The 24,949-nt window shown below is 43.6% G+C and overlaps 1 protein-coding gene across 1 annotated transcript in view; it reads left to right on the forward strand.

Annotated features, from left to right (window-relative positions):
* Window positions 1–24,949, forward strand: part of LOC138566782 (cytochrome P450 2G1-like) — a 498,767-nt gene that overhangs the window by 310,237 nt on the left and 163,581 nt on the right. Inside the window, exon 6 of the mRNA XM_069644433.1 lies at window positions 3,132–3,273. Within this exon, the coding sequence (XP_069500534.1) occupies window positions 3,132–3,273 (142 nt within the window). The remainder of the gene's footprint in view (window positions 1–3,131; window positions 3,274–24,949) is intronic.

The following is a 24,949-nucleotide window of genomic DNA, read 5'->3' on the forward strand; positions in this document are numbered from 1 at the left end:
GGTAGGGGGATGGATGGACAAGAGGCATGCAGGAAAGGGCCAGAACACTGCTCAATGGCGAGACACACTTATGTGGATTGCAGGGGCACGGCCTGCTTCAGGGGAGCCTGCATGGAGAAACTGGGTCTGGCTAGGCCATGTGTACAATGACCTCTGCGGGGAAGATACCTTCGAAGTCTACATGGTGTTTGGCCCCTTTGCTGTTCCTACCCTACTATTCCCTTTTGGGAGCGCATGGACACAGGTGCAAACTGCCATTGATAGGGTAGGGGGTTATGGTCGGCCAAGAGGCATGCAGGAAAGGGCCGGAACACTGCTGAATGGAGACACAGGTATGTGGATTGCAGGGTGCGCGGTCTGCTTCAGGTGAGCCTGCCTGGAGACACTGGGTCTGGGGAGGCCATGTGAATAATGGCCCCTGTGCGTAAGATACATTTGAAGTGTACATGGTGTTTGGCACCTCAGCCGTTCCCACCCAGTCAGCCTTGCAAGGACAAGTCACGGTGTCCTTGATTCACTGAAAAATTGAAACAACCATTCATAAAGTTCAGTTGTATTTTATTTTGTTGCTGATGTTGATGGCACAAATGTACTACACATTGTATACTTCGGGTTGCAGCACAGTGATGGAAAATTCCCTGTACTGACCGCTGCACTGGGGAATGTGTTTCTAATGGCACCAACGACACAGGAGGGTATTACTCGTCAAACGCGGTGTCCAAGCCTCCCATGAAGCCACCATGTAAACGCACGATAGGCCACCAGCCTGAACAACATGTGGAAGAGAAAGATACAAACTGTATTTAAATGAACAAGATAAGAGTATCAAACCTCAGTTGAAAATGCAATCTTGTATCCTATGGCATTGGTGCCAGTACAAATGTTACTTCACGGATCAATTAACTTGGGCTTTAAAGTGTAGACACATTACAAAAGTGAACAATTATGCATTCGATTACATTTGGGACACACAGAAATATTGTTTCTTGGATGTACGTGAAAGACACATAAGATGACCAATATGATTTCCACAAATCGCGAGTAATATATACAATTGCAAGACTACATTAATTTGGCAGTGACAGATCAAAGTTACGACAATATAGGAGAAAACATGAAATGTTAGTGGCCTAAGTGACATCACATTTAGAGTACACTTACTCATTACTTGGATTGAGAGGGTGAAGTGAAGTGTTGCGCAAAGTTTGTGCATAAGCACCATCATAATTCTCAACACGGACAGTGTGAGGCAGGCTGTCCTGAAGTCATGCAGATCGGTAACGCATTGCGGCCATGTCTCGTCTTCCGATATGTAGGACAAGCATCCAGAGTTTTCTCAGCAACAGCAGTTCTCCTCCTCGTTGCCATTGCCTTGCACCGATTGCAGGTACACCAGTTGGAGACATTGTCCATGCGACTAGCTTCAGGCTCTTGATCTGGTGTTTTATCCTCCCAACTGTCGTCCGAAACCCCATCGTTTCCGCATCTTTCTCTTTTGAGTAATTCCACCTCGGAATACTCCGGATTGTACTGGTAGGGCTGTATTGTTGACATTATGCAACAAAATTAAAATAGATAGTAATGATAGTACTAGTTTCTGTTCCCACAGGCTACGAGCAGGGAATATAGCTGAACAGAGCAGAAACGAGCCACCGGATACACAAAAAAAGACGGTGAAACGATTGGAAAAGCAAATCTGATGTTGTCTGATGAGAAGCAGTCTGTTTACACTTATTGAGAAAAGAGACGTCCTGCCATTTCCATGGAGACACATCATTAGCTGCAGCACAGAGACCGTTGACACGAGACCTGCATTGGCGTTGTGAAATGGGCCGTACACGTCTAATGATGTCAACTTCAACGGCGATGGGTATAATTTAGTGTCGCCAGGGCAGTTCAATTTAGGGCTATGGGGCAACAGATACGATTAGCACAAGATGGCTGCACCCTGCTGGCTGATTTCGCATGTGTAAAAGTGAGGAAAAACTACAGAAAGTTACGTATGAAATGTGTGTACGATCGATCAATGTATGCTTAAAAACACATGCCTGAACGCTCGGGACAATAATATTTTTGAGCACACTGTTCCTTTAAGTGAAACTACAGATACCAGAATGCTGTAGGAGAGCCACCAAGATATGTCAAAGTGGTCATACAGGAGATCAAACAAAATCCCTGTACAATCGATGAAAGTCTTTGATCTACAAACTGTTGAAAAGCAAGGGAAGTGAATCCCTAATCGAGGGATAGCATGGGAAGTGAATCCTGCATCGAGAGAAAGCAAGGGAAGTGAATCCCACATTGTGAGAAAGCAAGGGGGGTGAATCCCGAGTGTCATTTGGGGGTCAGCGCTCAGAGGAGGGGGACCCAACGGGGTGGACCCATCACCCAAAGTAGTGTCTGAAGGGTCAGCACCCAGAAGAGGGGGACACAGGGTTGAATCCTTCACCCAAAGCTACAACAGAACTGTGCGTTTGTTTGTTAGAACTATCAGGCCCTCAAGGGCAAGAGACTTGTTAATGGAAAGAGACTTTTTTCCCATTGGAGAACCTGATAGCTGGAGCGAAATGTCAACTCGTGCTGGGGAAAGCTTGAGTGTATGTTGTGCTCCTGAGGCCCACCTAGTCCCGAGCCGAAAACGTGGGGAAGGGAGAAACCTGGCAATCACATCCTGACATATGATTTGAGAACACTACTTTCTTTATTGAAATCCTGTCACTCACTTCTTTTGTATTTGGCTTAAGGATTGGCAATAGGTTTCTGCGTATAGGTCCTTTTTATTTTGACACACCACTAGGACTGCCTTATTTTTATTTTGCTTGCTCACATCTTAGATTTAGGTTTAGTTTAGGAGTTTTTCCACCGTGAAGTTATTGTTCCATAAAAACCCTTGAACTGTGATCACTTGTGTCTTTCTTTACTGTTGTCACCATGAGTTCCTCACATTAGAAACATTATCCTTGTATATGTATAATTAAATTCATTATACAGCACAGGTTCCGTTACCTGTAAGATCTGTTACCAAAATATCTTAGTATGTGCTGTTACAAAAACTATCAGAAAATAATTAAGTTCAAGTAAAAACTAGATACGCTGGGTTAATCCAAGAATTCTTATGTCTTTATTTGCAGGATACAGAGAATCAGATGAGTGAGTTTTCCAGGAAGAACTTGGTGGGTACTACAATCAACCTGTTTGTTGCTGGAACTGAAACTGTTAGTACAACCCTAAGATATGGACTGATGGTTTTATTGAAGAATCAAGGAATAGAAGGTAAGAATTATACATGATTTAACCTAGCAGGATTAAGCAACAAACTAGAGCAAACACTTTTCTCCATTTCCCCACCTGCCAGCACACACTCATTAAGGGGATGGTAAGAACTCCCCATCAGACCACGGGCCTCCAATCCTACCCCACACAACATCATTCTGCAGTCTTAAGAAAAAAAGAGGTCCCTGTAATTCTTGTCACAGGGACCAGGAAAGGGAACATGGGCAACAGTAAAAACTAGAGTAATGACCATCAGCTTACCACTCTTTTACACTTTGTCTCACAGCCAACAATGAAACTGCAGGATTATTGCAGTAGTTTTAATTCCCTAAATCATGCACTACTCTCCACCTCACCCTGCAAGTTGAAGAATTTATTGGGTCCTGACCAGTCACATATTATGGGCGCTTCCCAAAACATTGTATAATCAGGTCATCTGGCCCACTGGGCTGCCAGTTGAAGAGCAATTTTACCAAGGGTAAAATGGGCTTGCCAAGATGGTCTTTCTTCAAAATCGATTATAACATCCATACATAGTTAAGTGTTTCCCTGAAGTTTGTCAATCACCAGACTAAACCACATTTTGGACTGTAGTGCATAATTAACCACTTGGTGGTCTCTATTTGCCAGATTATCTGCTTTTTTATCTAAGCAGCCCAACCTACCCATGTCTCCCTTCTCAGTCCTGCACTACCCACCAGCAATGCCCACCTACCCAATCTAATATGCTCCTGTAAGAGCCCACCACACCAACTCTATCGTTTACTAGAGGACACTGAAGCCCGACAAGGAGGCTCTTTAAGACAAGGTGGTGTTCTTATGGGAAGGATGGGGATGCAGAAATGACTCAAACATCAATAATAAGGTTGACTCAAGAAGTTAGCAAGGTGTACGCAGTTTTAATAACAATTATCTAAAACAGTTAGTACAACGAACATCCTCAGATGTTACACAGCATAATCTCAATGCATTTCATAAAAAAGACACTCTAATACAAAATATTCATCATCACTGACATCATACTACGTGGCAAACTGTTAAAACGTATTTGGGGTTGTAATAGGGTAACAAGAACATCTACATATTCTTTCAATGGTGGTTGACGTTGTGAATGGGTCTCTACTGTCAGGTGGGCAACTAAGCCCTCCTCTAGTGCAATTCATCTACATCGTCACGAAATACACGACGATTAATTGGTTAAAAAATTATAGGACTCTCTGATACGTGACCCTCTATAATTTGTTGGCACGCTTGTACCCTTCTGCAATATTCCACTCGCTAGCAGCGCACAAGCTGGTACCCCAGGTGCTAGTGGGCTGGTCTTGACTATAGCTTCCCACCCAATTAACCTGACATCCATCATCGCTTATGTTCTGTCATTCAATCAGCCTTTGGACATGGCCTTGTAGGCATCACAACTCCTGAGAATAGTAGGGACTATGGGTATACTCGCATCTGCTTGCTTCGACGTCATCTGCTTGAGTCTATTTTCATCGAGATAACATGACTAGAGAGTTTCAAGCTTCAATTTAATGTTAGCTGGTATTAAAACGAATAAAACCTGGCACTCATCATCTCTCAGCTGCACCTTGGCAGGAGTTTGGCTTTCTCTTGTATTAATTGTATCCTTTGAATAGACAACCAGTTCTCAGCTGCCCTGGCCTTCTTGACACTGGACTAGACAAGCCTCCTTGATTCTTTCTTGCTCGTCAACTACTGTTTGTCAACTGCAACACACTTTCAGACTTTCTGTCCATTGGATCCTAGTTTGCTAAAAACATGTTGTGGAACATCCAGATATCTTATGCTTTATAAATACCTTGGCGGCACCACCTGCAATCTATATAATATATAGCTAGCTTCTATGATCACTTAGTCTGCTTGCATTATTGGCTCTGTACAATTGTAAAACGGCTTCCATTTTCCTCCCTACTCTTGACACATGTAATATTCATTGAGCATGTAACAGGTTACTTGATTCTTTTACTTCATTATCAGGTTCTATATGTTCTCCTTACATTCTCCACTGCTACTTCTTGTCAGTGTGTCACGTTACGTCATGTGATGTCACCAGTCTGCTCTTTGGTTCATTTTCTCTCGCTCTTCAGGGATCTTTCCTAAGATGCTATCAGCTCTATGTGGATACATAAATAATGCCTTTCTCAATGGGTATTTTGCTTCAAAAGTAGCTCGTGCTATTGGCATCATTACACGTATCGCTTTTGTCGCTATCTCTGGCTTCCAACATATAGGCAGATTAGGGGTGGCTATGGTAGATGCATTTGGCTCCTCCTCTACAACACCATGAATCTTCTGCATGATAACCAATCCTACCAACCCCTGAATTCCCTCCCAGGACCAATTATTTTGCCCTCCCCTAAATAGCCCTCAAATTGCTCTGCTTCAACGTACTCTAATGCCATGTATTTTCTAATCACTGCAGGAGTCTCCCCCTTTGCAACCCAACCCTGCTTCTTGCATAATTCCCAATACATCTGTAGCCAATCACTTTGAATATCAGCTCCCTCCCGCCAACTTTCAGTGATGGGCATCCAGAAAACGGGATCACCCGGAAGACAAAGCTGCAGTGAGGCCCTTGAGTCTTTATTTGTTATACTCGTTCATTTTGTTTATCCAAGAATATTGGAGGGGGTGGGTCTCATTATCAGCAAAGGCACTGCACCCGTCCCTCCAATTCACCTCAGCGTTTTCCATTCTTCTGTTGTTCCAACTCCTCTTGTTACCATTCAAATCTAATTGCACTGTGGCTCATCCAGCCTCTTTGATACAGGGAGATCAACCATTGCTCTGGTAAGAATGGCTTTATTGGCTTATTACATAAAACATATGCGCATGGGCAATGGTGCCATCTCCAGCTCCTGTCTGCTCTCTCTCTCTCCACCTCCTCTCACTCTCCAGTTCTTTCCACAGATCACCCAGGCCCCAATATTCTCCCTTCCAGGTTCTTGCAAAAACCTAGCCCCACTTCATGATAAAAAGATCTACTGACCACAAGAAGTGTACCTATTTATAAATGTAGCAGATACCAAGTCACAGCATAACACCCTCTCCCAACCATTTAAAAATAATAACTTTATCTTTATTTTGTTATAGTTCTTACGAACTTTCCACAACAACAAAAACAACAATATTTACTGAATTATGTTTTACATACAATACAATATTAAACATTCATATTATACATTTTATAAACACACATACAATAAATTAAACAACACATCCTTTAGTAACACGATTCATCAGTTATTGTGGCAGCAGAAGTCATTGAAATTGTATAACAGCTTTTGGATTCTCAGCCAGATAGAATAAAGTGCGATGTGCCAGGACTCACTAGATATATTTAAGCAGCTCACCCAGAACGAATCACTCTTGATGTTATCGTAATCATGTCCGAACCTTCCAAGCATGGGCATGTACAATGAGTTATTTTTGCAGCATTTAGTTAAAACATGTTGGGCCGTTTCCGGTTTCTCTACCAATTTGCACATAAAGCATATACTGTTTTCTCTGGCTATCCTCAGTTCAACTCCTGTGCATGCCAATACAGGAAGCTTGTTAATTCTCAATAGTAGAATACATATCCCAGTCTAGGTGAGGGACATAACAGTAAGTGTTTCTGGGGAGCTCTGTAGATGTGCACAAGTTTACACAACTTGTTGTAGCTTTTTAGTTCAGCAAAGTGTGTATAATTATTCCACCAATCCCTTTTTTCTAGTTTAGACACAAAGCTTTTTTGCAGCTTGTGATAGTTGCTGCTCCAGGTTGGCTCCAAGTCTATCGCGACAAAAGTATGATGCACTAACCTCTCAAATGCATCCTGCGGCTCACAATCATATTTCTCTCCCAATAAAGCAAGGAGAGGCAATACAGGTCTAGACCTCGCCTTATGTTTAGCAGACAATGACGTTTGATTGCCATAGAGTTCCAGTCTCAAAAGTTCGATGGACACACTAGGTCCCAGACCAAGTACAGTTCACCAGAACTTACCTTTAATGGTGTTTAACCAAGAAAGGTTGTGCATATACAATGCATCCAAACCATATAGCAAATGGCACAAAAACATTTTTTGTATAACGTCAGGGTACCCCGGAGACTGAAGCCAACGTACTCTTTTGAGCACCTTGCAATCGTGGCGATAAGGGGCAGGGCCTTTCTCTTCTTGTCCATAATGCATTTGCCGTAATCACTGTTAACTGTTAACTGTATACCCAGATATTTGTGGCCACATACTTGTTCAGTGTACTTGTTCATGCACACTAATCTAGGCACAGTTATTTGTAAGAATATACTAACAGTTTGGTCTTCCCATAATGTATGTCCAGGCCATTCTCATCAACATACCTCTGTAAATCCAGTATGCTTCTTTTCAGGCCCGAGAATGGACGGTCACATATTAAGATGTCATTAGCGTAAGATACGCATGTCACCTTAACTCCATTTTCCTTAGGAGAGCAGTTTACTGCCTTCGCCAGCCTAGCGGACAAATCTTCCAGTTAGATGTTGAATAGTAGAGGCGCAAAGAAGCAGCCCTGCTTAACTCCTATGTTTATAGGAACAGGCTGCATAAATGCGGCACCACCGCCATCCAACCTCACCTGTGTCATAGTCTGAGAATACAGACTGCGCATCATGTGCAGACGATGGTCCGGGCACCCATAAGCCTCCATCTTTTGCCACAGTTTGCTACGTACAACTCAACGGTACTCTCCCTTTGAGTTCACCTCCCTCATTCCAGACTTGCCTCTTCAGCTAGTCTTCTTCTTTCCATTCCCTGCCATTATCCAACACCACAGTATCCTCTAACATTTTCGCGATGTTCTGAGGTGCACAAAACATTCAATGCCACTTTGGTACTTGACCTGCCTTTCATACAAATATACCCACAGCCCACTCTCTCCTCTTCACATTCTTTTGCACATTATGTCTCTTTTTCATCTTCATGTTCCTTTGAGATACTCTCACCCTCAAATCCTGACTGTCCGGTTCCACAAAGCCTGCCCTCCCCAACCACGGCTGGTTGGTTGTCATGTGAGATTTCCTTTTCCTTAACACCTCATATGGGATCAGTCCCATATTGGCATGTAGTGCTAGGCTGTAGGCACAATCCCTCCTGCCAATAATCTCCTCCCAGGTCTCAGTTGCCATCCTGACACCCTGCATCAGGGTGCGATTGAATCGCTCTACAACCCAATTTTTTCAGCATGGTACAACATAGTACAGTAATTGCCCCTGTACATTCAGAATTTACTCCATGACTCTGCAGGTCAACAGAACACCATTTTCAGTAAGCAATTTCCTGGGAAACCCTTCCCTCTGAAAAATAAAACACAGTGTCCAAATATTCTATCTACCACAGAACTAGACTCAGCTATACAAACCACCTGCTCTAGGTTCTAACCCAGTGCTACTCATATTATGTCCTAAATAATAAATCAACACCACCTGAAAGTGACAATTCTTCCAAAGAGTGAGATCAGCCTAATACCACTGATAACATCTGCAAAAGCTGATCGAGCTCTAGTTTGTCCTTCTCCATAATTGAGATGTCATCTTGAAAGTGCACAACTCCCTTAATGTCTTTCAGGAGGCTAGGCATCACCTGTTGGAAGAAGGGGGCAGCAGAACTGGTCCGAAAGGAATTCTTTGAACCTAAAAGTTCCTTTGTAAGCAACAAATGTGGTGTAGTCTTTCGTGTCTAGATGAATTCTAACTTGTTGGAGGTCAATTCAAGTGCACTGAAACAACCTGCAGCTAAACTCACCAATTCCCTAATGTTCAGAAGGGCAAACTTATCTACCACCACAAACCTATTAAGTTCCCTAAGATCAATACACAACCTTACCTGACAGTTGGTCTTTCGCACCACAACTACCAGAGAAACCAACTCAAAGGCCAATGACTCAACCACACCATCCTTTACCAACTTACATATCTCCTACTTCCCTCAAAGAAATGAGAATACTCCTGACCTGCACCACTATTGGTACTGCACCTTTTTTAATCCATATCTTATGGTGGTACTCTTTGAGGCACTCTACGTTTTCTCTGAAAATATCCTTAATGTGTTCTTCAGGGATCATCTCACTTCCTACTGCATAGATAAAGGTAGGAACACTGGAATCAATCTTAATAGCAATGTGTCTCTGTTAATACCAACCCAGGTATTTGCCTCCCTTCTCCCAAACAATAACTTTAGCCACAGTCTTCTTGCCCTTACACGCAAGATGAGCCTCAAACACTACTGATATCTCAATATGCACTCCTCCACAGGCATTCACTCTCACATCTGATGGATTTACCTATATCCCTTGAATCTCTCTTTTCACACCCCATTTTCAATGATGGTATAGTCAAAATCAGTATCTACAAGCAGGGGAAATTTAACCCCAGTCACGCTGACAATTGCATGTATTTTATGTGTCCTTTTCTTGGATCCCACTTGGCTAACCAACTAGCTGACTCCTTTCACTTATGTGTTCGATGTATCATCCTGTTAATTTTCCTCGAGGAGTCCTCTGTTTACCCAGAAAACCCCATGAGAGATGTGTTCTCAGCATTGGGTTAAGTGCCCTTTCTCATCACACTTATGACACTTTGCATTAATGCCTGAACATCTTTCTGAATAAGCAAAATGAAAACTGCTCCCAAACCTGTATCATCTTTTGAGTGTTGAAGACCTTCCCTCTATGGTGCCACTTCTTTATATAGGTTCTGTCTTTTGCCCACCAACTGGCTTCTTTCCCATGGTTTTCTTCAGATTCTTACGATGAATTACTGCACACATGATTTCTGCGGATAGACACTCCTTTGTGTTCGCTCTTTAACACATGGCATCATGTTTTCCATCTTCTTGGTGAAGTCCAGATCCCCATCCTGGCTGGGATCTCCCTTCGTCTATATTTACTCCCTTATTTTATTTTCAAAAACTTTCAACATGAACTGTTGGTATGTAGTACCAAAGTTGCATTTATTGGCCAATACTCACAATCCAGTAATACAATTTCCAATGGCACTGCTATGCCACAGTACATTATGTAACTTGCAGCTGCCTGAGCATGGAGAGTGCTGTCTGGGTACCCAGCTGTTCAGCTTGTCTCCACTGATATGGGGAGAACACATGTTGTTCTGGTAAGAATGTCTTTATTGGTATAGTCCATAGAATATAAGTGCATGGTGCGACAAATCGAAGGACAACAACAAAACCAAAGAAAGACTCGGGAAATGTAACAGCTATAGGGTTTGTCCCTGAATAAAGTGTAAGCATGAGCAGTACAACTAAAGAACCCAACAGCCTCTATGCCATCTCTTCTGGACTAAACCGGTGAACACCATTCAGTCAACAAATATTGAATGTGTTACCCAAAGCATTTACAAGAAATTCAGTTAAACAATGATTACATTTTATTCTTTTGCTTTCACAATATAATAAAAACAGTAAAAAAGTTTATAAAAATCATTCATAAAAAAATGAATCTTACAAAACAGTGACAAGTGCAATATTATACAAGAAAAGTGCAATTTTTTTATAAAAACCTGATACAGAAAACATCTGGATTTGACTAACTATCTAGGGTTAGTCTGTTGTGCTACACTAGAACAGCGTTGGACAGCAGTTGAAGGCCTATGTTACTGCAGGCTATCCTAACTTATTAAATATATATAGTTATTTGTGGATCCTTCTCAGTAAAGGGCTGATACAAAATGAATACGTTGCTATAACAAACTGTTCAAAATACAGTGTCCTTAAAAACTGACATGTTTCGTTCTAATGCCCTTGGCAAAAATCAATGGAACTTCATCAGGGGGCGCAACATAATATGTTTATATCAGCACTATCTTCAATTCAAAGGCTGCTTCAATGAACAGACTCAAGTGACAGGTTCAAATGTGTTCAGGTCAGTACATAACAAAAATCCATTGGTGTAATGGTATGGTCTGGTCAGAGCATCTTATAAGTAGACAATAATCTGCTGAAATTTATAATGCAGTCATGGAGGTCATTGACTCAAACAGAGTACTTTGAGTTCTAAGGCTGTAGCCCGTAAGCAAACACCTCAGTGCTTCCATACAAGTATGCGATTTACTTATCTCACCTGCTGCTTCTCCTTTGTACTTTATTGGTAGCGTTCGTCCCCGTACGAATGGAACAAATCGAAGGAACTTGTCCCTTATCCCAAGGGGTAGCCCCCCACATGAGACTAGGGAGGAAATCCCGCTCTGCAACAACCTCCCTATGGGTTGAGGGAAGTGGGATCTCAATGGGACAGACTCTCGCTTTGGATACAAGTACTCCTGTTCGCATGAGGAACTCCCTGATTCACTCCATGTGATAGACATTATGGAGCTATCCGTTATACTGTGATTAATCCAGCGATAGCATTACTCCCTCTCTTGGGAAATTCTCTTCCAACATGCCCAGCAAAGGGCAGATGCTACCTGATCCCAACCGTGGGGGTGGCTCCCGAGGGAGGGTCATATGGGGAAGAGGACTCTCATGAGAGGTAGAGAGACTGGTTGCAAGAAACAAGTTATCCATCTTACAATTCTGGGTACAAGCCCCCTAAGTTCACAGACTGTTATGGGTCATTGCGATATTGAACCCGTCCAACTATCTCATAATGAAATCAGGGTTCCTTCTGACAAATGATACCGAAGTACTGAGATGAAAAAGGACACTGCAGTGATGAAGATTACTAGAAGCAGGAAGCCTACACTTCGTTCTAGTTGTTGGTGGTAGCTACATAGTAGCACAATCTTTAAATACCAATTAGGTGTGCCAATAGTGAAAGGCGCATAGAGAGAGGTGCTTCAGAGAGAACCTCGCTGCACGCAAAGCCGGTCAGAAGCTGGAAAGCAAGCAGAGCACTGTCTGATGCTGGAAGGCTACTGGAAACACTGTCCAGATGAAGCCGAGAAGCCAGAGGTTTGCTGTTGTGAGGTTGTAGCAGCACAAGGCTGTCTGGAGACGCAGGAGACCAGACAAGCACACACATATAGAGTCCACTAAGAAAGAGAGGAGTCTCACAAAAGCAAGAAAGGCCCCAGAGATAAAAGAGAAGAGAAAGATTGTTGATCCGCTACGGGAACTACAGCTGCAAAAGATAACAAGAGACTATTTACAAATTGTATATTAAACAGAACTCGAAAATAGGAGAACACCAGTGCAATAGCACAATCACTAGTAGAAGGGAGTCACTCTCCTGGTCTTAGTTGATAACAATAATGAAAGAGTCAGTTAGTTTAGTATTCGACAGCGGACAGATTCCTTTGGACATTTCTTCATGACTGACGAGCACCGTATTTATTAAAGTAGGTAGAGAGATAGGTCTTCTTTTTATTCTTTAATAAACATATGGTCAAAATGTTCTTGGACTGTCTGTGTCTTTTTTCTGACCAGTTACATATGATGTCAGACCTGGGATGTATTCCAACTGATAAAAGTTCGGGACCAGTACTATTCACTAAATTGAATCCCAAGGCCAAAGACCCTATGGTGGCCACAGATGAGTCCTTGGGATTTGACTTACACAGTACTGAGGAGATTATAATAGGTGAGAGACGTCTAATCCACACTGGACTGAATTTAGGACCTCCACAAGGAATCTATATTAGACTAGCATCCAAATCTGGTTTAGCCTGGAGATTTGGGTTAGATATCATGGCGGGAGTCATTGATCCAGACTTTCATGGGTATATCAAAGTCATTATACACAATCATGGAAACAACCCATATTATGTAAAAGAAGGGGAGAAGGTGTCTCAAGTGATACTTGAAAAGACATTATTCCCGGTATCCCAAGAAGTAATAGAACAAACGGAGACTGAGCCGTCAACCAAAGGTTTCAGAGAGGCAGACCTTCCCAGAGTAGAACACAGTTGTAAAGAATTAGAAGATGTTGACCCCTTAACTGTCCTTGCTTCTGCACAAAAGAATGACCTCATCTTCACAGAGACCTTTAGTAAGATCACCACCGAAGAAAAGGGCCGAAGTCAGGACAATGCCTTCTTTTTTCTAAAAAAGAGGTTACTTTATCGGAGTGATATTACCAATGAGGGAGTTTGACAGAAACAGCTTGTTGTCCCGTGAAATCATCAAAGAATTTTTGTAGAATTAGCACACTCCCATTTGACAACTGCCCACCAGGGAACAGAAAAGAATCAGGGCCAGATAACACACAGGTATTGTTGGCCAGGAATCTTTGCTGATATCACGAATTTCTTTACTGACTTTTGAGATCTGTCAGAAAACAACAACCACTCTGATTCCACCCACCGCATTGCAACATTGACTCATTATTTAAGTACCATTTTCAAGGATAGCAATGGACATAGTGGACCCATTTGAAACCTCCAAACAAGGGAATCACTACATCCTGGTAATTATGGGTGGCTGAAGGCCTTTCCCCTTTGTTAAAACAAAAGACAATAAATCTTGAAACATTTTTTACTATTCTTCACGAGAGTAGGATTTCTAAAAGAGATTCATTACAGACAAGGGCACAAAACCTTTATATCTTGGTTGATGCAGGAAGTAAACAAAATGATCAGTATTAAAACATTAACAAACCTCAGTATACCATCCACAAACCACCGGTTTGGTTGAGCATTTCAATTAAACCTTAAAACGAATGCTATACAAGCTTGTCGAAACAGACAGGAAGAACAGAGATCTAATGATACCCTGGGCGTTTTTCACAGTCAGAAACCCCCCAAAGCTGCCTTGGGATATCCCCCCTTTAAATGTCTCTTTGGGAGGCATACCTTAGACTTGTTAGACATGGTAAAAGAAACATGGGAAAAAAGAGAGGAAGCTATTTTACACATTTCTCAGCCTGCCCAAAAATTAAAATCTCAGTTGGATAGTCAGTCCTGGTTCTTCTTCCCACCTCAGAAAACACAATGATTTCTAGGTGGCATGGTCCACACAACATCTTGGAAAGGAAAGGACCTTTGAATGATCTCATCTCCCAATTAGATAGATGACAGAAAACCCAACTCTACCATGTAAACTTGCTCAAAGTATGGAGAGTAGACCCTAGCCAAAATGCCACTGTTACTACAGTCGCTCTGCTTACTGACTCTGTTAAAGAACACACGTTAGTTTCTTCTGATCTATCCCCTCCCGAGCAGACCAACATTTGTGACCTACTGGACCAGTTTCCTGAAGTATTCTCAGATCAACCATACATGGTGCTTAGTGTGTTCCATTTAATAATAACTGCAGCAGCGAAGACTATTAAATTAAAACCCTATCAAATACATGAATCCTGGAAGAAATTAATTGAATAAGAGGTAGAGGAGATGGGCAAGGCGTATATAATCTGTAACAGAAATAATGTCTTTATGAAGGCAGAGTGACTACAAAAAGAAACTTTTTTTTTTAAGTCCGAGGGCTTCCACCACATCATGGATGAAATAGTAAATGTTTTAAGTCACTCTGCCTTCATAAAGACATTATTTCTGTCATGGTTCAGTCCTTAACGGAAATAATTGACTTAAAAATGAAACCATTTCTTTTTGAAGTAATAGGGCTCCCATCAACCCCATGACGTATGCGTGTATGAATGTATAGTGAATGGCTGCACACCTAAATGTATGGGTGACTGCCTGGGTGTGCCGGTATGGTGAAAGGGTGCACAATTAAATGTATAGGTGGCTGCCAGTGTGAGTGTATGGTGAAAGGGTTCACACATAAATGTATGGATGTGTACCTGTGTGGTGAAAGGGTGCACAATTAAAGGTACAGGTGGCTGCCTTGGTGTGCCTGTATGGTGAAAGGGTGCACACTTAAATATATGGGTGGCTGCCTGGCTGTGCCTGTATGGTGAAAGTGCACACTTAAATGTATGGATGGCTCAGTGTGCATGTTTGCATTTGGTGAATGTGTGTGCGATTGTGTTCAGGGGTTCAACAAAGCCTACATTTTGGGGGGGGCTAACCCTTCAAATGTTGGGAGAGGCGCTAACTTCACGAGCTGTGGGGGAGGGGCAAACTTATTTGTGTGGGGACATCTAACTTCTTAACACATTTTAATGAGAATATTCTAGTGCAGCTTCAATGTTACAAGCAGTTAACTGTCTCCTTTATGTCTGAAAGCACTGACTTATGGACTGCTGTGAGAATGAGCAGTCTCCTGTTCCCTCTCTACCTTTCCAATCACTCCTCTGGCATGAAATTACTTAACCCACATCACAATTTCAATTGCCTAAAAAATGTTGGCATTTGATTGCAGGTACTAACAGTGAAATGCTTTATGTTAGTAATTGCTGGGCCCTTGTTAACAGCGAAAACCGGGAGCCGTTTAACATCTGTGTCCTGTTCTGTCAGGTCAGCCAGGTCGAGTCAACATAGCACAAAATTTCAGGGAGGGGAGATGCTGAAGCTCAGTCCACTCAATCGTATTGTGCTATTATTTGTGTTTAATGCCTTGATTACTTATTGGCAACATCTGTGTCCTGTTCTGTCAGGTCAGCCAGGTCGAATCAACATAGCACAAAATTTCAGGGAGGGGAGATGCTGAAGCTCAGTCCACTCAATCGTATTGTGCTATTATTTGTGTTTAATGCCTTGATTACTTATTGGCAATCTTCATTACTCCTAGCCCTTTTCTTCCTCGTCCCAGTACTTGTGTATGAGGCAGTACTTGTGTATGAGGCACTCTGACTCATACACAACTACTGGGAGGAGCTAGAGGTACATGGAGGTACATGGAGGTAGTGTCTGACTAGCTACCTGTATTCTTCATTAGTGCTAGTCCCACTCTTCCTTCATTACACCTAGTCCCACTCTTCCTTATCCCAGTGCTTATGTATGAGGCACGACACCTCATACGTAAGCAGTGGGACAAGGAAGAGGGACATGGAGGTAATTCCGGGCAGCTTATTTTGGAGGTTGGGTTAGGTGTTGGGAGGGAGAAGGGATGTGTGGGGGGGTGGGATTGTGCTATGAATCATAATGGTTGTCCATGTCCAGGCTAAGCAGGCATAATAAATGTATTAGTGGCTAGAAAGGCATTTTGGTGCAGCCAGTCTAGTCATTCCGCAGTTTGGTATGACTTTTTATAAATGGGCATTTCTGATTAAGCAGTCCTGCTAAGTGTAATTACGTGGCTAGACTGCCATTTGACTGCTGCCAGTGTAGCCATTTCTTACTGCGGCATTGTATATTTTTATGGGCCTCTGTGATAAAATGATATGATATGATATGATAAGTCATTTATCATGTGCCTGTACACAAGTGTTTCTAGGCACGACAAGACAAGGGAGGGAAGTCAGAGGGAGGACACGATAAACGATCTTACTAGGCCTTGTGTCATTCAGATTGTGCAAGCGTGAGAACGAGAAGTGCAATGGGAAAGGGAGGGGCGAAGTGCAAGGACGAGGGGATGGAAAACAGGGCAGCAATGCTCTGACTAATTGCAGCCGGGGCAGCGTGGCTCTGGGTAGTGGAAGGAGATCAAGGGAACGTAGGGTTCAATTTACAGCCCATGTGTGTGTGGTAGTCCCGGAGGGAGTGCAACAATGACCGATCAAGAAAGAGCCCGGACTCAGTGAGGTTAGCCAAACAATCAGTCGGTACAGCAGACAGGTAGGTCAAGTAGGTCAGCGGGGGGGGGAGAAAGCAGAGGAGAAGAGGGATGTTTTGAGCTGCTACGGCTCAAGTTTGAGAGGGGCAGGGAGGCCATTCCAGAGGGAAGGACCTTCAGAGGAGAAGAATCTACCCCCCACCCTTTGCCTCGAGAAGCATCTAACCCTCAGAGAGTTGGAGGTAGCTCAGCGAAGGGCTTGAGATAGAAGGTATTTTGGAAGGGGGCGTTGGATGTGTTGTGGGCCACAGGCCCAGAAAGCCTTGTGGACAATGCAAAGGGTCTTGAACTTGATCCTTGCAGCCATCAGGAGACAGTGGAGAGATTTCAGGGCTGGAGAGATATGGTCCCTGGGCTTGAGGTCAAAGATAAGTCTCACAGTTCTATTCTGGATTAGTTGCAGAGGGCAGAGAGTAGAGGAAGGTCGATTGAGAAAGAGGAAGTTGCAGTAGTCCAGCCTAGAGAGAATTAGGGCTCTGGAGACAGTAAGCTTCTGGGGAAAAGTGAGAAAGGGAAGAGCCCCTTTGAGGAGGTGCAGCTGGTAGTGGAACCTCTTGGCAATGCCCGAGATGTGAAGAGAGAAAGAGAGAGTGGAGTCGAAGTTGACACCAAGGTTTTTTGCAAAGGAAGAGTGCCTAATGCAGGTGGCCAGCGTGAGAGAAGGAAAGCAGGGAAAGGGGTGCCAATGAGAAGGATCTCCATCTTACTGGCATTAAGGCAGAGATAGTTGGAGGTGCACCAATCCTGAATCGCAGATAAACAGTCAGGAATGAGCAAGAGAGGAGAGGAAAGCTGAGTGTCAGCCGCAAAACACTAAAAGTAAGAGGAGAAGGTAGAGATCAGGTGGGCCAAAGGGGACAGGTATTTATTGAAAAACAAGCTGAGAGGATAGAGCCCTGGGGAACACCACAGGTAGAGAGAGAGGTGGCAGAGAAAAAAAGGGACCAACTTGGACCTGGGAGGGGCGGTCCAAGAAGAAGGAGGACAGCGTCTCTAGGGCCTGATCCATGATGCCCAGGTTCTCACTGAGTCGATTGGTCAGGATGGTGTGGTTGACCATGTTGAAAGCAGAGGAAAGGTCAATGAGGAGGACAGAAGGAATGCTGGAATCAAGTTTAGAGACCAGATCTTCACGGGTGTTCAGAAAAGCAGTTTTCATGCCTCTGGCAGCTCTGAAGCAGACTGATGGTCATGGAGACAACCAACAGATTCAGATTCAGTGTGGAGAGTAAGCTGGGAGATGGCCAGCTTTTCCAAGAGTTTGCCCAGGAAAGGGGTGATGGAGATTGGGTGATAATTTGCTGGGCAGGTAGTATTGGCAGTCTTGAGGAGTGGGTACACAAGGGAGTGCTTAAGGAGAGAGGGGACATTTCTGGTGGCGAAAGGGTGATTAAAGAATCAGCCAAAGATGGAGCAAGTGTGCCAATATGGTCTTCGATGATTCTGGAGGAGCAGGGGAGCACCTGTTTGGACGACACTTTCATAGATCGGTCTTGTCTAGAAACATTGTCAGGTTTTGTCAGAGAGAAAGAGGAGAAAGGAGGAGGAGAGGGAGAGATGGATACAAGGGGTCGAGAGAGGAAGAGGGATAGGAAGAGGAGATAGGGGACAGAATGTCCTGAGCTTTAGCAGAGAAGTGAGAGGCCAGAGCAGTACAGAGGGCCTGGGAGAGAACAGGAGAGGTAGAGACCGCAACAGGATTGGCCAGTTCCGTGCAGATTTTAAAGAGTTTGGCTGTCTTGTTAGAGGCAACAGAGATGCGGGCTTGAATGTTTGATCTCTTCTTGATGATTGTTTTTGCTTCGACTGGAATTTTGGTGCAACCAGTCTAAGTATGTCTAAATGGGGGATGGCATGCTTTACTGTAATGTTATTATGTGTCTACACTGGTCTACATTGTGCAGCCAGTTGGACATGTTTTCATTGAGGCATGGCATTTTTAATAGCAAACCATTAATGTTCCTTTGCACTGTTGGTGACTTGCATGTATTGGATTGGTGTTACCCTACAAAACAATTGCAAATACTCGTACTGTACACGCATGGTAATCAAGGCCAGCCCAGAGTGTGGCACGACCCGTGATTTGTTGCCGAGTTTGGGCGGCCCCCTCAGCATGGCTCGCAGGCGGCCCCCCCATTTTGTGTTAGGCCATTGGAGAGACTCCCCCTTTGGGTACATGGACTCCCGTTCCCATGCGGAACTCCCTGATGCCCTCCATGTGATGGTCTATAGGGAACTATCCTATAAACCCGAACTTTATAAGTTCCATGACTGGAGTGAAGATAAAGTGAACGTATGCCATTCCCAAAGAGAAGGTGAAACTGTCCCTTTAAATCAAAAACTCAAATGGACTGTGCCGAGTTGGTTGAAAAGAGATGACACACCAGAGATGGGGAGAGTGAGAGCAGAAGGCAGAGAGAGAGATAGGGCAAGCCCCCTGTGCACATATCACCTAGAGGAGGCAGAGCTGACGTAGACCGCAGAGCCTGCAAAATTCGGAATGGCTCTGAGCTGGAGCAAGGAATGCTAGAAGGACAGTGTACGCGAGGAGTAGAACACTGTGTAGGCTGGACTGCAGAGTTCAGTGGTGGCATTACCAAGGATAACTTGTGGTGGGCAGGTCGCCCTCTCAACTATGCCGACAACATCTCAGGGAGAAAGCAACTCCTGAATTGATTACTCTCAACTCCTTGGGAAGCCGAGAAGGAGACGAGAACATGTACAAAGCAGACATTGCGGAAAGCAAAGCAAGGAGTAAACCAAAGGAAGAAGGTTTCCAAAACCCAGAGGCACCGCAGATGTTATCCTACAACACAGAAAGTAATAGGGAGAATAAGAATACCGGGAAGCTAATGGGGACTCATTATAGACTCAGAAAAATTTGAGTGTGGAAAGCAAGTGGATACGTTTGAACTGTGTTAACATGAAAAAGGGAAGTGACAGGAGAAGAGTTGAATTACTATTCGCCTGGGAAAAGGGGAAAATAATCCCACATCCGAGAAAAAAGAAGTCAGACATAAGAGAAAGAGACACGTGTGTAGTAAAGGTCGGAAGGGGTCCCAAGGATAAACTTTATACAAGAAAGAGTACCACAGGAAAAGGTGAACTATAACAATTTGGACGACGAAAGGCCCAGAGAAAGAGACGCTGTGCAAGAACATATAGAGTCCTCTATGAAAGAGAGGAGGAGTCTCAGAAGAGCAAGAAAAGCCCAAGAGATAAAAGAGGAGAGAAAGACTGTCAACCCCCTAAGGGTACTACAGAGGTTAATACAAAGTATAATGAGAGACTATTTACAAATTGTATAGTAAGCAGAACATCAGTGCAACTGCATAGCCGCAGGGGAAGGGAGCCCCTCCCCTGTCCTTAGTTGCTTATAACAGTGTTAGGGTCAGTTATGTTAGTTTTAGACAGCATACTGACTCCTTTGGACATTTATTCATGACCAATGAACACTGTAGTTAGTAAAGTAGGTAGGGAACACCCCATAGCGATAGGTAAATATAGGCCTTCCAGTACTTTATCTCTTCAACTCCTCTCTCCTTCCCGTTGGTTCTACAGTTCATCCAGGCCCCAACATTCTCCCTCTCTGCTTCTTGCTAGAACTAATCCCCACTTGATGATAATCAGAAACGCACCCACGCAGCCCAAAGATATTTATCATGGGGGACTTTAATCTCCAATACAAGCCTGTGTCACTAACAAATGGTATATGTGAAATGAGGACAGATTCTGGGACATGGAAAGCCTTTGTGCTGTGTCTCCCAGACATCGTAAAAAGAATGCCATTGTATTTGCAAGTCTGCTTATGTTCTTGAGCACGCAAGCATGTAATGGGAGGTTTGTTGGGATTCTCCATGAAAGCACACATACGTGAATTGGCCTCGGGTTTCGCTCATAAATTACATCTTTGTAAATTTGGAAATGTGGGCCCAGATTATTAAGTTTGCAGTACTTGAAAGGGTGGAAAGTGACCACCGGCCACTGATGTTGAGGGTGGCCCCACAATTATTTGGCTGATGGGGCTAATGAACCACTAGACAATTCAGCATCAAGGCTGTCCGGAAATGCATGAAAAGCTGTGAAGTGGGCTAAAATCATTACAATCGAAAAAATGCTTGTTATCTATGAAACTATTCTCCCAGTATTGGAAAACGTTTTGCCAGATGATGGTGGATAGCCACTCTATGTATTATCACTACATTAAATGCTCGTGGACGAAATAAGACAATTTTTACGATTAATACCAGACTGAATCATAGGAATTGAATTGAAAACTAACCCCTAGTTTGCTCAAGACTGCAGGAGGGCGAAAGAAAATCTGATTAAAAGTGTGAAAAGCGTCTCTGTAAGGGGGAGGGAGGCAGTAATAACAGCCTGTTCTTTTTGTAAGAGTCTGTTAAAAGAGAAAAAGGAGGAGTATAATAGAGATAAATGGGATGCCCTCCTAAAAGCCATTTTAGAGAAAGACTCAAAGGGATTTTGGAGTCTCATGTTGATGGGAAGTACTAAAGCCCAAAATGAAATCCAATGTAACATTCCAGAATTAGTCTGGTATTGCACTTTTCGTCACTGTATGCAGAATCTAGAGTCTTTGCAGATACACGCCCTCCCACTACAGTTGACAGTGAAGAAGATCTTGCCCCTCTTTGTCTAACTGTAAATGAAGTTTGCAAAGCTCTTAATAGCCAAAAAGCTTAAAAAAACACCAGGTCCAGACAAGGTACTGGCAGATGATTTTTTATAAATCAGAGCCCACCGTATGGGCCCCCTATCTTACAAAGCTTTTTAACACTGCCCTGTCAGCAAACTGTAATGCTCAGACCTAGACCCAGGCCGAAATCGTCCGTTGTACAAAAAGGCGCTAGTGAGGAGCCAGGGAACTACCACCCAATATCCCTCCCTGATGCAGGAGGAAGGGGGTTCACTAAAGCATTGTTGTCTCATTTGGATGCCTGGATGGATGATAAAAATATCATACACCATCTGCAGCCTGGCTTTCGAGCCAATATCAGTACCATCGATCATTGCCTCTGATTGGGTATACTGTGTGACAAATATGTAATTCTGAGGAAAGTGAGATGGTATGTTGCATTTGTTGATTTAAAAACGGCTTTCAACAAGGTGCCAAGGATGAGGTTATGAAATACTCTAATAGATATGAGCATTCCCCTAGCCCTTCTTAGGCAATCCAAAAACTATATTCAAATGGTAGTTTTATTTCTTGGTAGAGGAACAGAAAAAGGTTTATTAACAGCAATTTGTTCTTGCAAACAAAGAGCATCCCATCCTAACCTAAACCCACCCACGCCCTCCGTCACCCAGCTCTGCTCCCTTTTTTCCTCTCTAGAAGCCCAAACCCGAATCTCTGAGAAGACCTACGTATGCCTTGCATCATGCTATTCTCTGCTCCTTCATGATATTATCGCAAGAGTTTGTGGTCTATTTACATGGTTCCACGTATCACATGATAGTCACCTTCTGGGTCATGATGACGAATATGACAACTTTGTGTAGTCTGCTCCTGGCGGGTCGATAGCATTGGCCCAATTACCTCGAGTACATCGAAAGGTCCTTAGCTCAGCAGTTCCAGGGCAAGCATGCCCAGTTCTTTGTATCACTTGCAAACATTACCATCAGCCAATGACACAAGAGCAAACCCTCGACACAGTCTGCTTTAATTTAAAGTAAAATTATTAATGCTGGGGTCTTTAGCAAATGGGTATAGGAAAGGCATCACAAGGGAGAAGGAATGTTTCCATATAGAAACATTTATGATTCATCTCCACCAGCTTCAGCAGCCTCCCCACAACCAGTAGCATACCTGCAATGACATATTTACACTCTATTCTAAATTTTAAGGTGAGGGTCCAAGCGTTCACAGATGACCTACCACAACATATATATGAAAAATCAGTATCACTATTTCTATCTTCTTTTTAAGGAAGTTGTAAATTGTTAGGGCAAGGGCCATCAACTTTCAACCTTTAATATTTCTCTACCTATACTACCTAAGTAAGAAATACTCCTAATTAGGTGACACTTCTCTTTCCTGTGAGTGAGTCCAGTTTATGTTGAAGAGCATACGCTTCCCTTTCCACCTCCAAGAGTGCAAAGGAAGCGAGATTTTCAGAGTCGAGTCAAAGAGAGTAGATCTGGGGGACACCATGTTTACAATCACAAATCAAGGCCTAGAAAAAGAAAAGGATAGTTATACATGCAGTGGTGGTGATGTATGGTTGATCAGACACGTCTTAGCTAACTGCACATACATCTCATGGAGTAAATAGTGTTGCTGTAGGAAGCACTACCTCACATGATCTCTTCCACTCATTAAACACTACCACCAACACTTGCAAACTCTTCTGTACGTCTGCAATCTTCCAAAATTCTGATGCTAAACCCTTCAAATTCTCAAACCTCTTAGGCCCCATCTTGGACCATTCTTTTAGAAATTCTATATGGATACTCACTGATATTCTTTCCTCTGCTGGCCAAAACACACAAAACTGTCTTTTTCCAGTGTGTACTATGAGATGCACATCTGTCTTGGGTACTGAAACTAACTGTAAACATCGGTCCCTTGCATAAAACAACCACCTACCAGTCAAAGACAATTCAGAGGCTTCCCCCTCCCAGCAGATTTGATTTCAATCTAGCAATACCTCGCCTACATGTAAGTTATTGGGGCATTGCAACTGGGATGGCTGTAAGGGCTGTCATTTCCAGGTAGAGCCAATTCCAAACCACCAATCTGGTGTTATCCGTGCAGTAGAAATGGGTTATCAGTCTGGATAGTCAGGCAATCTCACTTCCCATACTTTTTGGTGTTTCATCCAGTCCCATGTGCATCCTACCCATGGATCAGGTATTATTTTGCTAATAGGGTCCAGATGAATTTGATTGGCATCTTGTCTGTGAAGTTCCAGTCTTTTCATTCACAGAACCAGCCGCTGTACTGGCAGAAGTTCCTAAAGGGCCATAAGTACTCCGGTATGCCAGAATCATTTCGGAGGATACTGAACAGCTAAAAATGCAGGTAATTATGCACCTCTTCACATCCCTTGGCAGCTCCCTTCCAGCTGATATCACATTCTTCATCAGCTGATGCTAGGGCAGCTTGCTGAGTGTTATGGGAGAGTACTGCCTGAGAGATAAGCCTTTTGGCCAAGAAGACTATCTAGGCCAAGAAGACCACCTGGCCAAGAAGACCAGCATTGCCCTTCCAACACAGAAACTCTCAACTAGGAACATGCAACACCCCCAGATAGAACACGAGTCATCACTGTTTGCAGACCCGCAACTACAATACTACAAGGCTGTCACAACCTCAATGTTATTAAACAACATAACACCTCACCCGAAAACAGTCATTCCACTTCAATCAAGCAGGAACAACCCTGCACTGCAATGCAAATGTGCCTTACTCAATGTATCCTCTCTTAATGCCCATGCTCTTGAAGTCAATGGGCCTCATTACGAGGTTGGAGGTAAGGGGTTACTGGCACCGGTAAGGATGCCGGTGCCAGTAACCCCTTACTTCTGTATTCCGAGGTCTCTTAGCGGGTCCCACTAAGGCCGGCTGGTTTTACCAGCCGCCCTCAGCGAGAGCCGCTAAGGGACCATGGAGCTAATCACGGGCCAGCTATTTGCGGGCCCGTGATTAGCTCCTTCCCCATTCCCATTGAGCCCTAAGGGGGCTTGAATGTTAATAGGGAATGGTTTTCAGAATGGGGACTTACCAGGTCCTCCAAGGTTGGAATGACCCGGTAAGTCCCTATTCCGACAACCTGGACCCGGAATGCGGTAAGGGGGTAGCCATGGTGGTAGTAGCACCATGGCTACCTCCAACCTCGTAATGAAGCCCAATGACTTAATCGTAAGTCAGAACTTAGATATACTCGCCATCACTGAAACATGGCTTCACAAGGCATCCGGCCCTACCGTCATGCTAGCCCAACCAGACAGTTATTCCATCCTCAGATGGGACAGGCCCTCAAAAAGAGGAGGCGGGGTAGCTCTAATTTTCAAAGGGGTCATATCTATTAGGCCCATACCCCACCAAGGGGA

The sequence above is a fragment of the Ambystoma mexicanum genome, chromosome 2p (genome assembly GCF_040938575.1).
Source record: "Ambystoma mexicanum isolate Mex_15411 chromosome 2p, UKY_AmexF1_1, whole genome shotgun sequence".
NCBI lineage: Eukaryota > Metazoa > Chordata > Amphibia > Caudata > Ambystomatidae > Ambystoma > Ambystoma mexicanum.